The 21,753-nt window shown below is 34.2% G+C and overlaps 1 protein-coding gene across 3 annotated transcripts in view; it reads right to left on the bottom strand.

The window, feature by feature from the left end:
• TUSC3 (tumor suppressor candidate 3) overlaps window positions 1-21,753 on the bottom strand; it is a 116,671-nt gene that overhangs the window by 32,628 nt on the left and 62,290 nt on the right. For all 3 annotated transcript variants that reach the window (XM_061370878.1, XM_061370887.1, XM_061370871.1), the window contains exon 6: window positions 20,192-20,281. In XM_061370878.1, the coding sequence (XP_061226862.1) occupies window positions 20,192-20,281 (90 nt within the window). The remainder of the gene's footprint in view (window positions 1-20,191; window positions 20,282-21,753) is intronic.

Genomic DNA, 21,753 nt, shown 5'->3' with positions numbered 1-21,753 from the left:
TTGATGTAGTTACCTACCCCAAGCAAATTGGATAGTGCCTCTAATTATAGAACACAGCTCAGAAATATGCATTAAGTTATTTCAGCTACGGGTTTTGTATTGACCACTGATTACAAGTTCCAGAGTAAGTCAAGTCATCTTTTTGGATTTGCAATAGCAGAGAAACTTGTCTAGTATAGGGGAAATATCTGTATATTTGGAATGCTGCTTTTTAAATGCTAATTAACTACAAAGGTGAGACATACCAGGTAGGCCTGACCAGCATGCAAAATCAAGCATGAAAAATTAGTCTATATGATTGAGTAGCTAGATACATGCCAGAGAGGAAAACCATGCTAGTCGTCCTTGCCAAAATGTTTTTCTGTTAGGACCATCTGAAGCACAGCCTGTACATTAATTTATAAACCTTAAGACTTATTTTAAAAAGAGGTATCTGAGTAAACACAGTATGAAGTAACAGATGCATAAATTTAGATATTTATTTCTCAAGTACAAAAGTGGGTCTCTGCTTCTCCTTTTAAATTACACTTCTTAGTAAACACTGAGTTATTCTTGAGAGAAAGATTGGCAGCTAAGTGACAAAACATGAACACAAGAGAATGAAGCTACAGCTCCCATTAAGGGGCAACAGTCATATTTGTAATAATGTATTTGTTTCCAGATATTTGCATTTAGGATTTTTTTAATAATAAAAAAAAGAAAATCATACTTGTGCCAAATACGTAACTGTTTCCAATACTCTGAAGTTTTATCATCAGTTTTATAACCCATTTTTTACTTCATTTCATGTAACAGTCACATATATATATGTCCAGGGTTTTTATACCCTTTGGGATTTTGTCATTATGTGACACAGTGACCCAGAATAAAATCTGAAAAATTGATAATCTTTATTAAAAAGTTTTACATACCAAACTATGCAAGTACATAAAGTATCAACATTTAAGTCAGTAAAAAGGGAGTATATTATCACTACAGCAACAGTTTTATTATTCTGTTTAAATTTAGGTGTAATTCACCAGCTGATGTTGTTATAATAAGATACCATTTCAATGATCTAAAGCTCTAAAATACTGATATTTCAAGTTCCTCAAATACTATTGCTCCACAGTATTACATATTAACATTACTCACGGGATAAAGAACATCTCATCAAATTTTTATAAAAGCAAAATTCAGGCTGCCATACATTACTTAAGGGAAAATTAGTTACATTCTTTAACTCTTTTTCCAAATTCCTTTTTGTTTTCCTCTACAAGTTAACTTAGCAACTTTCACTATGATGGACATTCAAATCTACACCAGAATTTTCTCAAGGGAAAGAGGTATATGCTTGTTATCTTCTTCTCAGGTCTTTGTTTCCATTAATGAACGCTTGAGATTAAAAACAAGCAGTCTTTTGGGAAAAGGGACTATAGAAAGGCAGAGGCCAAAAGGACAGAACAAAAATTCAAAATAGAACTGAATGCACAGAAAAAAGGGTGGACCCGAAATTCTTACTAGCCTTTGCTGTACTGTTTTTAATCTTCGTAACTATATCCTGGAATAAATCTGTATTTTTTAGAATTGTACAGCTGAGTTATTAAAAAGAAAAAAAAAGGTTTTGTGTTGCCCAGAGGTTTTTTTTGCATGGTTTAGTAGGTCTAGTTAGCACATTGGAAGAAGTGCTGCTGACATGACATAGAAACAGAATAAAATGAAGCCATTAGCAGGACAAACTCAGAACAAAGGAATCACTCCAAGTTTAGAATATAAAATTTGAGTAGGCACACTTGACAAATAGAAATTTATTTCCCAATAACAAATGCCTTGAATCCATGATTTATGAAGGCAGCTATGGAAGTCACTTACTTAAATTCATTGTTTAATGCACTGGCAGATGCTTCCTAATTATTAGAACGTAAAAGTGAGAACATTTTTTTCAAACGATCTACCATGCCATTAAACATCTTGTACTTCAGCATCTATCAAATTTGTAATGATGTATTTTATAAAGTTCTGTTTAGAAGGCAGGCATTAATTTAATATACCATAAAAGCCAGTAGCTAAACATTTAATGTTATGACACAAAACCTCAGACCTATTTGCTGTGCTACCCTTAGCAAGTATTCAGCCTGCAATGAATACAAATCAAATATTGCTGTCAGCAAGACAAGCTGCATTTCAAGTTCCTTCCATCGGCTGTCTCAAAAAAAACTACCCAAACAGTGAAGACTCAAACATTTCATGACTGCAAAAAGCAGCACAAGTCTTATAAACATTGAGAATGATTATTTCATTTGAGCTTATATAAAAATACTTAAAATGCTAACTTTACTAAAGTCATAAAAATTAATACCTAGAAGAAGACAAATCAATAGAACATTGCCTATGTATCTGGGACAAGAAAACCTGGGAATTATTTGAGGCCAAATGAAAAATTCTCTTAAATTTAATAAGCCCTTGTCCATGTGAATATTTGGTACTTGTGCTACAGTACGCACGGAAGTTAAAAGACTATTACAAGTACTGAACTGTGAAATTGCAGTACATTTCCAACTCAGAAAGGCGAGAATATGCTTAGTCATATTCTACAAATATGAGAAGCCAGGGCTGTTCACAGCTCAGTTATTGTGCCTAAACTAGTAAAATAACAAAGCTGTACTTCCATGACACATTTACTATTTTGAATTTAAACTACAAAAAAACAAAGAAAGAAACCCCTACCCCCAAACAACCTCACACACACACAATAAAGAGGCTACTGTGGACAAATAAGCTTTGGGGACAAAGACAAAGGCCATATAATGGATTTCATTAACAAAGTGGATTAAAATATAAAGTAGATACTTGAAAGAGTAGATACAGTATCTCATGATAAATTGCTCTCCTTTCTTGCAGTAAGTAAAAAAAAATAACTCTCCATTAGCAAATCATGGCCTTGCAGAAATGAGGGCAGTTTGCAAATAAGATTAAGTTGGGCAAAGTTGTTGAAAAGCAAAAACCTCAGATGGTTTACTTTTTAGAACAGTATAGTCATTTCCCTGAAAAAGTCACCATATTAATGTCAACAATTTTTATGTAACTGCATTCATACGGTCAATATGAAAGCACTACTATGATGCCTGAAAGAGGTACACAAGAACATGCTAAGAAGATAAGGGAAAGAGAAAGCTCAGCATCCTTTCGGAGAAGCTCATGATGAATAGGCAAAAAGGCTAAACAAGCAAAAAAAAATCCAAGATTTAAATTGCTCCTAAGAATTCCTGAAAAGCTGATATACCACGAAGAAGATAGCAGCAAAGTGATTAAATGCAGTGAGATGTTTAACATTTTGAGGGCTCTTACGGTTAAATTGCAAATGTGAGCAGGGGGTGGGGAATTAGAACTCAAGTAACACTGTGAGAAACCATACAAAAAATAATGACAAGACATGATACTGATTAAGCAGACTAAAGAATATCACAGGTAAATATAAACCTAAATTAAATACAAAATAGAGCACATACTGTTCTTCCAATTAATGCAAGAATAGAAGAGTTCCAGGTCTGAAAAAAGTTTCCATGGATGTCCTCAGGCTGAATGTCAGTGAAGAGATGTTTTCAGTCTATGCAGCCTAAATATCTGGAGAAAACTGACATGCCTCCCAAGACCAGCAGGAAATAAAAATAATTTACAAAGTACAGAATATTCTTTTGGTGCTTTATATTTAGTGCTTTATGTTGAAGGTAGTTCTGAAAAGAATCTGTCAAACAATAAAACCAGAAATACTAACTGACCAGTAAGAGTATTAATATTAAAATAAAGGGGGGAAAAAAGAAGAGTCGAAAGAGACAAAAGTTTTCACCACATGCCTACCTCTTTAGTTTACATGGTATGAAGCACTAGTTACAAATGTCATGGTGACTTTACCTAAGAAGATTCCCAGTCCCAAGATATTCATAGAACAGCACAAAGATTTCTTCTCTGTACCTGGAATAATCTGGGTGAAATGCTGATTCAAAAGAAGTCAATAAGCATTTTGCTATTGATTTCAACAGAGCCAGTATTTCATTCTGATGGTTTATTGCTGATGGAATTTCAGAATATCAATATTTAGAAAGACATGTAGTATACAATAAAGCAAATAACTGCACAGAACTATAAACTAAAACCATTTACTCTGTACTAAAGAATTTCAATCTACTGTATTTATTTCTGCATAACATTTAGCTGCAGAAAACTAAACCAATTGCTACATTAAAAAGCCAGCTTTCAATACAGAAGAAAAGGTTTTGTAAATAACCTCAGGCAAGAGATTCAGCAGGTAAACTGTCATCCACATTTCTGGAGGTTAGAAATACCTCTCTCCCGAGTTCCTTCTAAAATGACCTGGGGAGTGAATTATGCAGTGAACTAAAATACAGCTAACACAGAGTGCTTGAACGAGAAAAAACATCTCGGGACACTTCATGACATCCACATCCAGTCCAGCATCCCGTATTTAGCATTACTTCTTTCCTCCACCCTCCCTTCATGAGGCAACTCCTCCTTGCTTATTCCAAAAGGCAACTAATAGATGAAGCACTGATTTATACTGCTATGCCTACCTCAACAAGGAACTATGATGGCTAGAAGCTACTGTATGTAAAGTACGCACATGTTCACTTCTCAAAAATTATGAAGAAGATTTGATCACAAATCATGACAAGAACACAGGACTACCTCTACTGTCTCTCAACTTCTGCTAGTAGGAGGTAAGTTTCTCCCAATTCAATCTAAGCATCTTTCACATGTCCTAAAACTCCTTCAAGTAATAGGGAATGCAGCATCTGCCTTAATAAAGTACACCAAAACATAAGTTACTTTCAATATTAAGAAGTACATTTTAATTGCTTTGCCTAAGAAGTCTAAGAGCCCCCTACTAGTGAACATCTCTTCTATTTCAAGTATCCTTCTCCAGTGATCCATATTCCCTCTAAAACTAATCTGAACAGCTGGCATGCATTACAACTGCATGTATTATTAGGACTATGTATTGCTCCCTACCAGTCCACATCTTATTTTCCCTTTCTCTTTACATCTGGCTAACTCCAAAGGATGCAAACTAGTATACACACCATGTGAATGATGAGGGCATTCCGGTGTGACAAAAAGACAGCTCTAACATGACTACACTTTACGTATACCCACAAAGCTTCCTACAATCCACTGATGCACACACCAGTAAAAACATCCCATAAACTAATGTTTGAGTCCCTATTATTACATTCTATACTATCAGCATACTAGCTAGATGCAGGCTATGTGCACAGCATCTGAGGAAAAGGCTGCTGTCAGGCCCAGGCAGTGTCATACTGCCAGTAGGGTCATTTCCAGCAGTGGAAAGCTAATTGCTACTGCTGCTCTGTTCTCCCTCCAAGGTCCTTCCCCACTGGTACAAATTCTCATTCTTCCTTCATACTCATTTTGAAACCAAGTCCTCCTTTTATTTCAAAAGTTTCTCTGTAATTCCCTGGTTACTGTTAGTGCCCAGATTACTAGGAAACACAAGTCCTCAAAAAAATCTTCCTTACTGATGTCTCCCTGTTAAAAAAACTTTTAAGTAGTAAGCAAGCTTTTAATTCATTAAATGTGTGCCTTGTCCACTCCATACAATGCAACTTTCAGTTGAATAATACAATACTTAAACTTCTGCAGCAAGCTTTAACTAGACTTACTACTTGTCCTGGCATCATAGAGCTCTGATATGTTAAACCTCCTCATCCTTTATCTCCCCCTTTTAAAAGCTCAGAATGTCCATCGTCTTTCAGTGTAAATTAAACAATATCCTACTCTTAGCTTGAAGGTTAATTCAATATAAATGAAGTACATACTACAAATCTCTGATGCACTGCATATGTTCTTTACACTGCATCCAAAGACGACATGTTATCTTTAAGAATTAAAGATTTTATTTATATTTTATTAAGCGTATCACAAAGAAATTTACAACCTATGAAATGTAATTGCTAGAACACAGGATGACTCAATCATGTTCTTCCCCTCCTACATAACTTCCCTTCAGTTTTTACTAGTTTCCAAGGAGACCCAGGCCCATCAAAACCAAGAAGTAGTTACATAGAGCCCATATACTAAGAAAACAAGCTGACTGCAATTTGTTGCCATTTTTTGCCATAGGTCTTGGTTAAAGAAAGACCTAAAAGAGGCATGTCATTGTTTTACCCAAGAGTAACTACATACTGCACTGCCTATGGCTATGAGAACATTCCTTGTGCTGATTCCACAGAAACAAAACCTCTATAAAAAAACAATCCCATTAAAAAAATCCAGCCTTGGAACTAAGCTGACAGAACCATGGACTTTTATCAGCTTTCTAGGACACAAGGAATAGAAAATACTAGTAAACCAAAAGCTTCAGACCTCGTAGCTCTCAGGTGTAACCTTCCTTCTTTATTAAAAAAATGTACTTCAGAAACTTTTTTTTTCTTTCAATAATATTTTGCCCTGGTTTCAGCTGTAACAGTTATTTTTCTTCCTAGCAGCTTTCCCTATAAAACCCACGGGGATTACATTCTTTTGATTCCCCCCATCCTTCCCAGAGAGGGGAAAGGGGAATTGTGAGCGAGCAGCTGAATGGTGCTGAGTTACCTGCCAGGTTAACCCATGACCATATCTTCATCTATGTGGCAAACAGTTCATATATCTGAATGCTGCTTCCACATTTTCAGGAATATAGTCTAGAAGTTCAGAATCAGCAATAAACAGTGAGATGCAGGAGCATGTACAGAGACTACAAGAACCAAAGAAAAAAATAAATACACTGATATTGAGTTACTCTGGACAAAAAATTACGATAATGAAGCAACAGGTCAGCAGCAACAACACAAACATTAATAATGACTAAAGGAATGAAATAAAGGCACACTGTAGCCTCACCAAAATATTACAATTTAAGATCTAAAAGTAATAGGTAGAATGCCAGTAATGGCCATAAAGCCACAAAATTATAAACCATACACTTACATAAGGATATGTAAGTATACATGCACACAGACACCTTTGCACACGCATACAAAAGTTTTTATAGCTAGCCTATTATTTTTAACTAATTTTTTAAGCAAGATAAAGCTTCACTTTAGCTATCAGGTGGATTTTTTTTTTACTCTCATATCCACTCCTCCCACTCTGTTACATATTTCGTGAAGTAAGGATAAAGAATCCACAATAAAAATATCTGTTACAAGCTAGTAGAAACGTACTTCTAAAATTCACAAGCAACTCTGGAAACTGACAAATATAAATATCTAGTCAGTAATCTTCGTAAATACTTTATAGCAAATTTTCAGGCAACTTCAGCTTTAACTCTATTGTCATAGTCACAGATTAACAGTCACAAACAAATTCCTATTCTTTTGGCATGATCTGCGCCAGCTTCAGATAATCCTTTAATACAGGTGACCAGTTCTGTACGTCAATGACTTAAAATTGGTGTTTGATTTCATAATCAGTATTGATACAAGCCTTTTCTTTTTACATCAATTGTAAAAATGTCAAGCATTAGGGAGCCAAAGCGATCCTATTTAACAAGACCAACTACAATCAAGAATGAACAAAGCTATTTTTCCCCACGTTGCTTCACATATGACTAATTTTGCAAAGTTTGATATAAAATACTTACTAGTGCTATTCTTTAATCTATGGCAAACTCCACATCCCATTTTCAGCAAATGGTGATTACAATCACTGAAAAAGAATGATGCTATGCTTCTGGATGAAGGTCATTCCAGATATTTCCGTATAATTCAGTCTCAGTCCTAACAGTAATTCAAGATTCATGATACAGGTTCCTTGCTTTTCATTTATGACGTCCTTCAAAACAGGTAAGCTAAGCTGGTTAACAAAAAACTAAGAGCAAATTCAAATATGGATGACAACTGTTTGGCTATCTTAAAGACATAATAATTTCCTTTTAAAATGCCTATGAAGTTGTAGGAAAGGATAATCTGTGCTTAGAGTGCTTTAAATAAAGTTCCTTTATTTCCCTATGTAGATAAATATAAATATTTATATAAATATAGAGTTCCTTTATTTCCCTATGTATCTGGAACTTTGAATACAGTCTTTTGCATACATTTAGGGGAAAAAAAACAACAAACCTTCTACAGCAGAAAAGCTGAACAACAAATATCCTAATTACTCTCCTGCAGATGCCAATCTTTGGACACTTTTTCAAACAAGATTGTACCTTATTCTTACACAATAATTTCTACAGTACTATTGAATACACTGAGATTTTGTGCATTACCTAGCCCACATAAAAAAAATACAATATACAGAAGTGACAAGACCATGAACAGTTCAAACCAATTCACATAGTCAGAAGTTAAAACCCAGCACTTGAATGCCTTATTAAAAAAAATGCATAAAAATTCATACTACAATATCATAAATAGCTTGCAATGTATTTGTATATTATACAGTGTGCTAGTTTTTATTTTGTGTATTTACACTCCAGTGCTAAACTCTGAAGTTCCAACTGACTGACAATTCAGCAGACATACCACAAAGAATGCATATTTAATTTTATTTTCCCAAAAGGGAAGTTAGAAATGTGTTTGAAAGCAATTTTTTTTTTCACAAAATTCTCATGAAAATCTCTGACAGAGACCGGAGTGGAATTTCATACTGTATCAGGACTGACAGAAACATTCAGAATCTACTTTAACGGTCTGACATGTTTATCATTACAATAATATCTAAACCGTATTAAAACTGCACTTCAGTACATGCAATGAGAAATTGGCTACACTATAAAACCACTGATAATAGTGTTATCTCTTCTGTTCCAGCAAATATAACCTCAAAGAGGAAGCTTCTATTGACAATTCAAAGCCTTCTTGAGTACTTGCATTATGACTCTGACACTTGCATGACTGATAAGAGACAAAGTCAGAAAAAGTTTGAAGGTTATTCTTTTGTCTCCCTTGAAACTGGTGTTGTTAATACCAATCAGCAATCCTTTTCTGCAAACTCTTCAGAAATGCACTCTTTTGGGGTAACTGCTGAAATGAAACTCCTGTGTGTTGAAAGTATTCTACTCTTTTTCTCGTTTGTTTTTTTTTTTTTTACCTTGTCAAATTAAAATAAGATAGGAATAATAGGACTGAAATGAAAAGAGGAAGTATTGCAATTAGGAAATGTATCTGTACAGACCAAAGCATTTGTTAGCTCTGCTAAAGACTGCACTTTTTAATGGTTTATGTCTAGTATCTAAACATCAACTTCAATATGTATATCTACTCAAATTTCAAGAGTATTGTAGACAGTTACAAAAATATTAAAGGACTGAATATTGCATTTGAAAGCCATAAATAAGAGGCTATATACAAGAAAATTATATTAATAGCATATTAAGAAAGGAAAATATTCTCATAGCATAGCAAAAACATGATAAAAGTGGCAGGATTCACTCACTGTAATTCTTAAAAATACGACAGAAAGTTCATTATATATTCCTTCATTTGACATACAGCCTAGCAAAGCCTTAAAGTATAAAAGCAAAGCAGACAGAAAAGCACTTAAGTCTATATTCTGAGGTTTGGTCTTTTCAAGAAATAGAGGAAAGATCAGTACAGAGCTACTAAGAGAAAAGCAGACATGACCTAAAGCTCTATAGCTCTATGTATGTATTGATGTATATATGTGTATATATGCATATATAAACATATATATACATATGTATATATACATACATATACACACACATATTAGCAGGAAATAGATTTACATTTGTTTGATGATCCATTACCAGAATATGCCTGGTAAAATGTGAGACACACTCTGTGACTGGAATGCCTTCATGGAAACAGAGCTTCCTGCTCAACATCACCCTCGTAACAGAACAAATTTCAAAATTTGATTGGAAGAATACCACCATTACTTCATGCAAAGATGCTTATGTTGACCTGCTGGTGACTCAAAGGTTATGTTTATACTATTGAGTAGTGCATATCAATTCTCCAAACCCAATATCCACACTGTACATATCTCAAGTGGTTCTACTTCACACTAATTCCTATTTTGTCCAATAGCCTGAACAAACTGGTAGCAGCTTGGACAGTACTGGCTGAACTCATGGAGTCCACCATCTGGCTTCATTTAATGCAGAAGAATCATAGCCCATGTGCCCTGCGTAGCATGAATCAAAGCACAGAAGGTGGGAATAAAGGTGGCATGGGCTTCAAAAGAGCACCCCTTATCTGAATTAAGCACTAAGGCAGGTGAACCCAGAAAAATGGAAACAAAAAAAAAAATAGGCTGAGCTTCAGTGAACACTTCAAGTTTTGGAGAAGGACAGCAAGGTCAAGAGAGAATTCAGACCCCACTCACGGAGAAGACTATTACAAAGCTGAACTGAAAAGCATTAAGAAAAAGAACTCCTCCTGGTAGATTGAAGACTAATTTTCTAGATAGAACTGAAACAGATACTGCTAACAGCAGACCTCAATGATCGGTATGTGACATCTAGCAGATTCTATCTTTATTTATCGACTGGTTCAACAAGAAGCAGTAATATTTTAAAGGCACTATAAAGACCCAGGAAGGATAAAATAATTTTAGATAAAATTACCTGAGTTGTTTCAGAAATTAAACTGAAAGATTAATAACGACATATTTGAAATTTTCAATTTGAGATTTTTACATTTCAAAGGAGTTCAACTGTAATAAAAAATTGAGAGAAGTCATCTACAATAGAAAAAAAATGGGGAACTGAATGAGTCAGAGACCAACAGTTTAAATTTCTTAGGCTATCTTAAATATGCATCCCACACATCTTATAAATAACTAGTCACCTTTCAGAGAAGGATTCCTGAATGGAATACAATGAACAAGAAGAGTTAAGAAAGACTGGAAAGAAACTGACTAGCAAATACATTTCCCTATTAAAAGGTCAAGAAGGTCAGTGATAAAATGAAAGTTGTCAGGAGTTAAGATGAAGTGCCCCTGCAAATAGAATGAACACAGACAGCTGATTATTTCAGCCATTAAAAGAGAATATGCAAATAAGTTAATACGTACTAAAGTGTGGCAGTGACCCAGTATCTGAATTGTGTTAAGCAATGCTTGTAACAAATAAAAGCACTATAGGGGTACACAGCTGATAATGCATCATTGTCACATCAAAAAATGAAGGAAAAAAAAGAAATGAAGGAAGCTCAAAAGCAGAATTCCAAAACTAGTACATAAATATTAAAGCCCAGTCACAATTTTTATTTATTTTTTTTATGTATGCATTCTAGCCAACTACGTCTAACTATGTTAGTGAAAACCTTTAGAACAGCATAAATAGAAACTAAACAAATTCTGGACAGAAGGAAGTTAGATTTCAATAACATGAAATGCTTCTGAATAAATTCTGAAATAAAGAGCAATTAAACATCTGAAGAAACATGCAAAATTAGATTAAATACAGCACGTTTATTCCAAAGATATACATACCAGATTCATCAGGCATAATCTCTTAAGATAATGAATCCTCTCATTGTTACACATAAAGTAGGAGAAAAATGGGTTTGGAACAAGAACTATAAGCAGGTTGAATAACTGGCTCAATGGGAGACAGAATAGGCTGTTTAAAAACACATAAAGGAACTCTAGATCTTGGGTCTAATTTATTACATTTCAAGTTGATGACTTGAGTTTAAAAACTGGTAATAATGAATTCAGCTGATGCCAGAAAGGAAACAAGGAAAAACCACCACTACATTACACGGGAAGAAATGAAGGTTATACGCTTCAAAAGACTGAAGGATTTCCACAAATTATGCTCTCATTACCCGAAAAGAACTCAGCTAGGAAAAAAAGGATACGCTATGTTAAGTACAAGCTGAATATGATTCATTAATGCGATATGCCTATAAAAATTAAGTCAAAATCAAGGTAAAAAGTATTGCATCTGCAATCCACCCAATAATTAAAAGTTTATTTTGAATAAAAAGGTGGTAGAACACCACTATAAAACAAGTCTGCTAGCAAAATCTTAAAGTAAAGATTCTTTCTAGAAACTTTTCCTCAGCTTTAAAAAGCTTGTTTGGAGGGGGTTCAATTATTTGTTCTGTAGTAGTAGTAGGGTTAGGGAAACAGGAAATTAAACATGAGAAAAAAAAAAGGAAAAAATGCAAATTTAATCTGTCCTATGTCTATTTTTCCAATTACTCAAGGTTTGCAAAACTTCAGCCTGAATTTAATGTAATGTTTTTAAGGGATGAGAGGAATGCAGTGGAAAGACCACAGTACAAACACACTTTGGTCCCTCTGTAAAGACTGGCTAAAGTGGTATATTGATGGCTTGGCTTTGCTAGTGAAGATTTCGGAATGGCTTTTACCACGCTTACTACAAGCACGATGATTCACATCATGTCCTTATTGTCACGTATTTTCCAGAGATAATTAATAATAATGCAAGTGATCAATTGCTGGGATAGTAAATGACTAACAGCACGAATTTAATTCAATTTGGTTCATAAATCGATTCTTAAAATCCATTCTTAAATTGTGCAACCGATCTAATGCTTGAATTATTTCTACTTACTGTAGCATATTTCTACTTAAATGCACATTCAGAAGGTGAAGAAGCTGACACTGACAAAATTCTCTCCAGTTCTGCGAGCACTACTAGCTCAAATATTTCTGCACTTTTCCAGAGCTCAATTTTAAAGTTTTGTTTTTACATACAAAACATTTTAGTGGCAGTATACCTACTTGTGTTCTGAAAACAATCTGTCTTTTTGCCCCTATTTCCAGCATTAGTATTATCTTAAATGACAGCATCTGACAAGATCAGATGGTGGTTATTCATTCATTATACCATTCACTGAAGTGCTCTCTGTCTATAGGCAAATAATAATAATTGAAAAAATAATTTCAAATTTAGTTCTAGGACTCTGGTATTTAGACACAGAAAAGACTATGGAATAATGCCTTCTTTTACCTGACATGGATTACTCAAGATGATTAATAAGAACTACAGAATTAAGAATGTGTAAAAGGCACATGAACATTTCTTTGTTTGGAATGTTTTTTAGAACAGTGATTATTAAAAAAAAACCCAACAAAAAGTCTTAGACCAATTTCTTCTTTCATTCCATTGACCCATATTAGAAGTATGAAGTGCTGGTAAATGCAGACAACTTTCCTCTTCTAAATGATAATGCTATTTTCTCTTCATGTGGAGCACTCTACTTCTCTAAGTGACCTAAGGACCTGTGAACAGGAAGGAGGTTATTTCATGGTTTTACTTTATTGCTCAAAACTTAGATTTGCAAGACCTTCAGTAAAAAGGTCTTTATAGCTTTTTACAGTACCTAAAGCATTCCAGCCTTAAACAGCTTTCATATAAATAGTACCTTTTAAAGGGGACAGTGCAAAATGTCTTCTTTTTTTCAGTACAAACATGTAGAAAAGAACTACAGTCCAACAAATATAAAAATTTCATTCTGCAAGGTCTGAATACTAAGAAAATGTGGTGTACATTAAATCTAATCCTTAACACACTTCTGTGCATCATATTACCTTGATACAAGATGTCCTTAGATCATTTAAGGACCAGATCAACCTCAGCAGAGATCTCTGTCTGAACCAGAGATGATGAGTAAATCAGTTCATGAAGGACTGTCTGAAGTATGCTGCTTCATTTACATGATGTCACTCAAACGCATATTCTTTTTCTTGACATTATTCACAGGCAAAAGAGAAATCTGATCTGTTAAACTGAAATGACAGCAGTAGAGCTTACAAAACTATATGGAGAAACAAAAGCTCTCCAAAGGAAAACTGCACCAGGTCTCTATAAAGGTCTGCATGGTAGAAAATATTTTGATGCTTGCTTAGTAGTTCACAAAACAATTCCCAGCTGCTGAAATTTTACTTCTGCAAAAGCAGCCCTTGTACTACAGATTAACTTTCTGCAGGAAACAGGAAAGATTCAGAACACAATCCGTCTAAAGTGTTGAGCAATAGGGAAAATACGCAAAATCTTTCTTCTCTTGTAAAAACTTGTAAGATTATAGATGAAAACAGACATGGTTTTTTAATAGCTATAGGAAGAATGTCTGCACAGCTGTGTTCAGCGAACAGAATCTATATAGAGAAAAATCTCTATGACTGATCCAGGTTTAATGTTTTCTCATTTCTAGTGTGGCTACAGTAGTGGTATCATAATAGTACTAGAGCCGCTTAAGCAAACGTATGCTGTCAGGAGCTCTGAAAAGGTGTACTGCTTGGCTAAGTCTAATTTTACTAAAGTCATTGTTTACTCTAATCAAGAATGCAGGTAAATCAGCTTTTACTGAAGAGAAGGATAAAATTTACCTTGACTGTACAATTAAAAGAATGATGTGGATGGTGAAACACTGGAACAGCTTGGGGAATCTCTAACCATGAAGACTTCCAAAATTTGCTTAGACAAAGTCCTGAGCAATCTGACCAGCTTTGAACAAGCAGCTGGACTAGAGATCATCAGAGGTACCTTTCCATCAAATTTATTTTATTAGAGAAGGCTCTTATTTTTTAATATCTACACAACCAGGAAAGACCAGGAACTCAATAAAACTAGATTCCTGCCTGGCACTCAAGCAGGATTTAAGACAATGTCTCTTGTTTGAATAATAACAGAACATGAACAGATTTTTCCCTCGTTATCATAGTGCTTCTCTGTTTTAAGAAAACATTTCTCTGTGTGGCATTATCATTCTATCCTAAGATGCTTCATAATTTCACATATTTGAGGTCTCTCCAACTTCTGACACAAAAAGAACTATGGAGTACAAAACAGTTCTTCATTCAAATGAGACCAAATTGCTTCTAGGAGTTCATCTACAATTAGCAAAAGGTGGTGGTGGGGAAGTGTTTGTTATTTGAAAATGGTAAAAGTGAATTAAAATTGGACTCCTGTTGTCACAAACAGCAACTAAAATATAGCACTATTTTATTTTATTTGATTTTATCATGATAGACTACTTTCTGCCTAATTATTTGTCTAAAATCAAATTTTAGTTGACAGGAGCTCTTCCATCTTTACTCAGCCAAAGCTGCAGTGCTTGCAATACCAAGGTGCTATCTGAACTTTTACAGCATGTATGCTTCAAGAATTGACCAGTTTAAGAATTTACAGGCTCTAATGCCTCATCTAAGCAACTCTTCTGTCATGACCACCTACCTACCTGTTTCTTTCAACAATAAAAAAGGATACAGAATATTGTGTAAGGTTCTTCTTTTCCAATACCAAGGTAGAAACATGTTATACAGAGTTATTGAAATAGTTAAAATCACTCCTACAATATAAAAAATTAGGACAGGTATCTTAGACATTAATAGTTTTCCCAATAGTAGTTTAGATAAGATGCTGCCCATTTGTTAATGTACTGATTATTACTAGAATTAAGATTGTTTTATACTAGTTCTACATCTGACACTGCCAATTGTTCAGATTTTTTACTAAATCAAGATGTAAGTTTAATTTAAAGGGTTGAGAAACCCTTTACTAATTGCAGATTCTAAATAGACTCACTGCTTTGATAACCACAGGAAAGCCATTTCATTAAATATGGTTGTAACATAAATAACCTACTTATTTCCATCAAGCATATTAACATAAAAAAAGGCTATTCCAATAAAATACTAAGAAGTATTCTCAATAGCACAAAATACTGCTGCAGTAAAAGTGACACCAATCCGGATAATTTATGTTAGATACTGATATAAGAACCTGTATGAACTATTTTTATATAATAATAAATCACACAGCAAAATGACTTCTGTGTATACTGAAACTGCTACCAAGAAATGTGTCTACTTTCAGAAGCATCAGGCATTACAAATACAATCTTGGTGAAATGTACTTCAAATGTGATCCCAGACAGATTAAAGCCAATAGGACAATATATTTACTGCGACTTACTGAGCTGGAAAGGGAGAGTCATTCTTTAAAACTGTTACAAGAAACAGTTCCATTTATTTTAATTAGAATCATATGAAAAAGTCATGTCAGAAAACAGAAAATATTCTTGAATAAATGTCACTTAGTCCTGCTTAGCATTAGAGGACTAATGTGAATTAAGAACCTCAATATTCTAAGCATAATTTTTTTCCCACAGTACCTTAATTTTACATTGACAAATGCTAAAGTGATGCTAGCAGTGAAATATATTTTTCATTTAACTTCAGAATCATAGACTACCACATAACCCTACCAGCAGGACCATCTGAAAAGTGGTATCTTAGAGATTGCTCCCAAATAAATATCAGTGGTTACAGAACTGTGAAAGTACGGAGAAAAAAAAAGAGCTGAATAAACTCCACAACTGAATGACTTACTTAATCTGATGTTCTATTTGAAAGGTTTCTATCTGAAAGATTTGCAACACAGATATAAATTGCTTCAAAAGGGTGTAATTTGTCTTAGGCTTAGGCAATTTTAACAAGTTTTTAAAATATAAGATGTAAAAAAAACCCCTCAAAATACAATTCATATAGTGACAAATAACACCATTACCCATTTCATGTGGATAATAAGCATCATCTTATATAGGAAAACCATCTATTATGCGACAAAAATACTGTATTTTTCTCTTCACACAAAAACTTTTCCAACATCTAATAATTTCTTCTCAGAGAAGGAAAGAAAATTATGAGCTTGGGAAACCATCTTAATTCAGTATTTTAGATCAAGCCTGTCCTTTGCCCTGTTCTCATTTATAGCAAAATTTCAACCATTTTAAAAATGCAGTCTTGAGCATACTCCATAATAAAAATTGTAGGATTTGTATCCAAATAAAAAAAAATGGCTGCTAATCCTGGGATAGATATACATCAAAGCTTTCCTATAAACTGCTATTTCACTAAAAGCTGATGAAAATCTAATGAGAATTCTGTGCTATTAGGTCAATTAAACACCAGAACTACCTCTGCAGGAGGCTCAAAAACACATAATTGTATTCTCCAGTTCACTACAGACCAAGCTCTGAATAAAAATCAGAACTCTCCCAAAACTGTTTTTATACAGACACCAAAGGGATAGTCAGTTTTCACTCTCAATCCCAGTAAAACAGGTACAGATTTTAGAGTCATAGAGTCAGTAAGGGCCTAATCCTAACAAAGGTATGAGGCAAATGATGAAAAACTCCAGAAATGTGAGAGAAAGAATGTGTCGAAATAGCACCAGATTCATCAACGTAAACCAGAACTGAAATATCAATGACACTGCATGATTCAGCTGTCTATGTAAAAATAGATAGTGCTTCCATGTGGACCCATAAACTGAAATTAGCTGATGGCAGTGGGGAATAAAAGTAACTGTAATAACCTCAGTAAGTAAGCACATCACACACAAGTGCAAATATATGTTTTAAAAGCTTAATTCAAAGAATAAAATCATAGAATTAAAGTAGTTTAGGCAAGCAAATCATTTTTGTGCTGATGCACAAGACAGAAAAATTAAGCACTGGTAATGTTACTGTATGAGATACTGGCACTAGTAAGTAGTGTTGTTTAAGAAAAGCACACCAATGTCTTTTCATCTTTTGAAAAAAAGAGGAATTTAAGGAAAATAAATGAGGTATCATCTAAAATTATGACAAGAACAAAGCAAACATTAGGAGATGTCTGAGGCAAGAAACAGTTTATAGAGACAGAATATTATCAAATTCTGGTGGCATATCAGGCTCTACAGCTAGTACAAAAACTGAAACATCAACTCCTATGAAATAAAAAAGCTAAGAATTAGCTAACAATAAAACAATTAAGCTTGGTGAGCTATTCTATGCCTCTTCTTAAAAACAGAATTTTACATAAGGCTGTTAACAAGGTTTCAGAGCATTATGTACAAGTAACACTTGTGCAAAACTGGCATACAAAGTTTGAATTGATAATAAATCCTAGACATTGGAAAGAAAGTGATGAGTTAAATTTCATCCAGATGTAAAGACAGCAGTTGCTGACTTAATGCAGAATGGTGTTACAGTGAATTATCATGGCTGAATAAATCTCACAGAAGTGTTAGATAAGCACTTCTATGACTTCAAATTCACAGGAATATACACAAGTGCTAGAAAAATGAAACAGCAAAATGTTCAACAGTGTTACTTGAAAAAAATCCACAATTTAAAATAGGTAAAGTGTTACAGAATGCTTATTAAGCTTCTAATACTGGTAAAATAAGAGCTTTAAGTTACAACTATACTGGTCAGTGATACCTTAAATCAACAAATTGGTGACCTTGCGACTGGTTTTACTTACTGTCACATACAAAGCTCCAAGGAGGCAAAAGTACTGACACATTATGAACAAGGAGAGACAGGTGAAACAGGGGCACAAAATAACTTACCTGAAGTCATATATTGAAGCAAAATCAGAAAAGAAGGCATGTATGCTGACTAATACAGCAGATTAGTATCCAGAACTTAAAGATATCTTTACTATTATTTTCATTATTTAGTTTCGTATGCTAACACTCCTAAACTAGCAGCTTTACAGACACTCAGATAGGATACGAGTTCACACTCTGAAAACTGAGACAAAATGGCACAGTATCTGAAGGGGGCTATAAGGAGGCTGGGGAGGGACTCTTCATTACGGATTGTAGTGATAGGACAAGGCGTAATGGGTTAAAACTTAAACAGGAGAAGTTTAGATTGGATATAAGGAGGAAATTCTTTCCTGTTAGGGTGGTGAGGCACAGGAACAGGTTGCCCAGTGAGGCTGTGAATGCTCCATCCCTGGCAGTGTTCAAGGCCAGGTTGGACGAGGCCTTGGGTGATATGTCTTAGTGGGAGATGTCCCTGCCCATGGCAGGGGGACTGGGGCTTGATGATCGTAAGGTCCTTTCCAACCCTAACTATTCTATGATTCTATGATTCTAAATTGAGGAACAATTGAAGGGATTTTTTTTTTGTTATTACTTAATGTAAGGTATACTTCAGAAACAGCTATTTAATAAAAGAGAAATGTGTACAAAACTAGATATGGTAAAAACTAATTGATAACAAATGGTGCTTTTTCTTTGCAGTATTTCTCCTTTCTAACACTCCATAGGGAAGTATCATAAATACTAAAATGCACTAATGAAAAACTCTAAATTTTTATAAACAGTGTTTTATAGAGATTGTTTATTACATTATCAATTCCACTTCTGCATAACAAAGTTGACAGATGGAATCGTGTCATTTTATGACATCAATAAACTGCTACGTTCCTGCTAAAAGTAGATCAGTAATCAAATTCAAACCATAATTTTTTGCTACTTCAATTAAGATATGCCACAAAGGGAGCTTTGAATACATTGTTTCTTTAGACATATGGCAGTCTCCTTTAACTAGTGATAGCCAAAGCTGAAAATAGCTTGACAGGACACTAGTTACAAGAAAAGCTTCCTGACTACTAAGTTCACTGCAAGTTTTGTAGATTACATCCCAACAACTTGCCTGAAAAGCTGTAAATAACAAATAATGGCAGAAACTAGCCAAGATCCTCTTTACCTTCCTAGTAGACAGTGAGTTTCTTCTTCTGAACTCTAATTTACTAATTTGTGATCAGGAAGGAGCAAGTAAGAGAATTCCTTCAAAGTCAGCAGTAGTGAGGTACAACCAATTTTGGCACTAGTCAACTATTAGTAACTTCTTATTAAAGCTGATTAAGAATATAAGTTGAAGGAATAAAGACATATAGCAAAAGCATTCCTTAAGTATCAGTGGAAAAATTCCAGGTGTGATGGAAAATGGTACAGAGCATGTGAAAATATTTGCCATCTCCTTTTCTAACTAAAATGCTCAAGAAAGAGGAGGGTAACAAACCTCAAAGATTTGTGTCAATGAAGCCTGAAAAGAAGAAAACCCAAACAACTTGCTTTTCACTTTATGAGGCAGCATATTTCTACAAAAGGATACAACACCATTTATCTTTGGAAATTGTGTATCAAACCTTTTATAACACATTGGGATCCCAACAGAGAGAATTTTGGAAAACATAGCCACTCATTTAATTTCTCTAATCAAAGATGGTGGCACTTTCTAAGCATCTGAAATTCCAAAACAGACTCTGCTTGCAGCTGGAGACTTAAGACTCCAACATACTGTGATACAGGGCCATAAAACTGCAATTATTTGCAATTGTAGACACAGTGTAGCAAATTACTATCAATATCATATTTCCCCTCAAAATGAAAGAATCAACTCACCACTTGTCCATTCTGAGGATTTTTATGTGCATATGGGGGTCCACGGATATGATTCCACATCTGACCAGATGTCATAGCAAATACAACACACTAGAAAAAAAAACAGAAAAAAATATGCTCATGTAATTGTTCAGAAGAATTGAACAGAAAACCCATTCTGTTAGTGATGCTTGTTTTAGATACATAACTATTTATGTAACCACATACAGTATCAAACTGTATTTGACTTTTAGGATAGGGTTTACAGATGTGCTGCTCTCATAAAATTCTTAATGTCTTCTGTTAGAAAATTAGTTAGCTCAAGATAGTGGTTTTCAAAATCTCACTTGAAAGAATCCTGCCATTATACACACCTGGAAATGCCACATTGCCACATTTATATGGCAAAAAGCATTCACAGCAGTAAAAGGCATTCACTGCAATTATTCTGCAAACTAACGTTCAAGATTTATACACCTTTCACAAAATTAATTCTGCCTCTGATCCAATACAAATGTTTAGCTCACCTGTTTGCTTTCAGGTGTGCAAAATGATATATAAAAGTATAAGAAAAAAGAAATCCAATTGTAGAAAAAAGTGTCTGCCCCATTTGATGAAATTCTCATCATGTGTCCTATATGGCTATGATTCATTTTAGCTATGAAAAATAATACTTGTTTAGTTGGTAGAAAAGTGAAATTCCCTGTGGAAAGAAGTGTGAAGTTAGGTTAGGGCTGCATGACAACTGTAAAAACAGACAATTCTTGTAGAATTATATATACAGTATTGTCTTAACTGCAGAATCCACATGTCATCAGAGTCATAGCAAGTGTCATTAAATACCTTAAGGAAGAAAATACAGTATATTTTGAGTACCAAATGAGAAAAACAAAAATGGGAAACTTGGAGCATCTAAGTATGTTTTTTGGCTTACCAGTACCGATAATCCTTATGAAAACTCCAAGATAATTTAAGTTTTTATATATGTTTTTATATATATGCTAATTTTTACTGTAAAATACTCCCACCAGTATAATATAGTCAATAGTGATTTGAGCAGATGGGTTGCAAATGTGAAGATTAATACCATGATGGTTAACTAAAGCAGGGTTTATTAAAAACTCTTTAAAGGGTTTTCTTTAAAAAAATGTTTAGAAACACATTAATGAAATAAACGTAAACTACTGCAGGTTTCATCCCCATAAATGCAGCATTGCCACCTCTAGCAATATCATTTGAACAAACTTTGCAAGGTGCTAGGAGTGACAACACAGCACAGCACCCACTCACCCCAAAGTGACACCAATGAATGCTCTCAAAAATCCAGAGATAAACACTGGAGGAGTAACCATGACATGAGAGAAAGGGAAAGATACTAGGAAATGTGTACATAACAATTTTAACTGTGGTGTTATATGAGACTTTTTGCCCTTGTAATAGAAAGAAAAAGAAAATAATGAAAAAAATACATCTTCATGTCGAGTTAAATAATAACTCTATGTTGTAGTGTTAAGTTTTCAATTACACTAGGAACAGATTCTTGACTTGAAATACTCAAGGTGTGTTTCATTTTGCCCTTAGCA

Source organism: Neopsephotus bourkii, unplaced genomic scaffold (assembly GCF_033783945.1).
Source record: "Neopsephotus bourkii isolate Nb327-2 ecotype Australia unplaced genomic scaffold, CSIRO-AGI_Nbou_v1 NB_168, whole genome shotgun sequence".
NCBI lineage: Eukaryota > Metazoa > Chordata > Aves > Psittaciformes > Psittacidae > Neopsephotus > Neopsephotus bourkii.
Note: the sequence above shows the minus strand (reverse complement) of the source record. Positions and strands in the feature narration are given on the sequence as shown.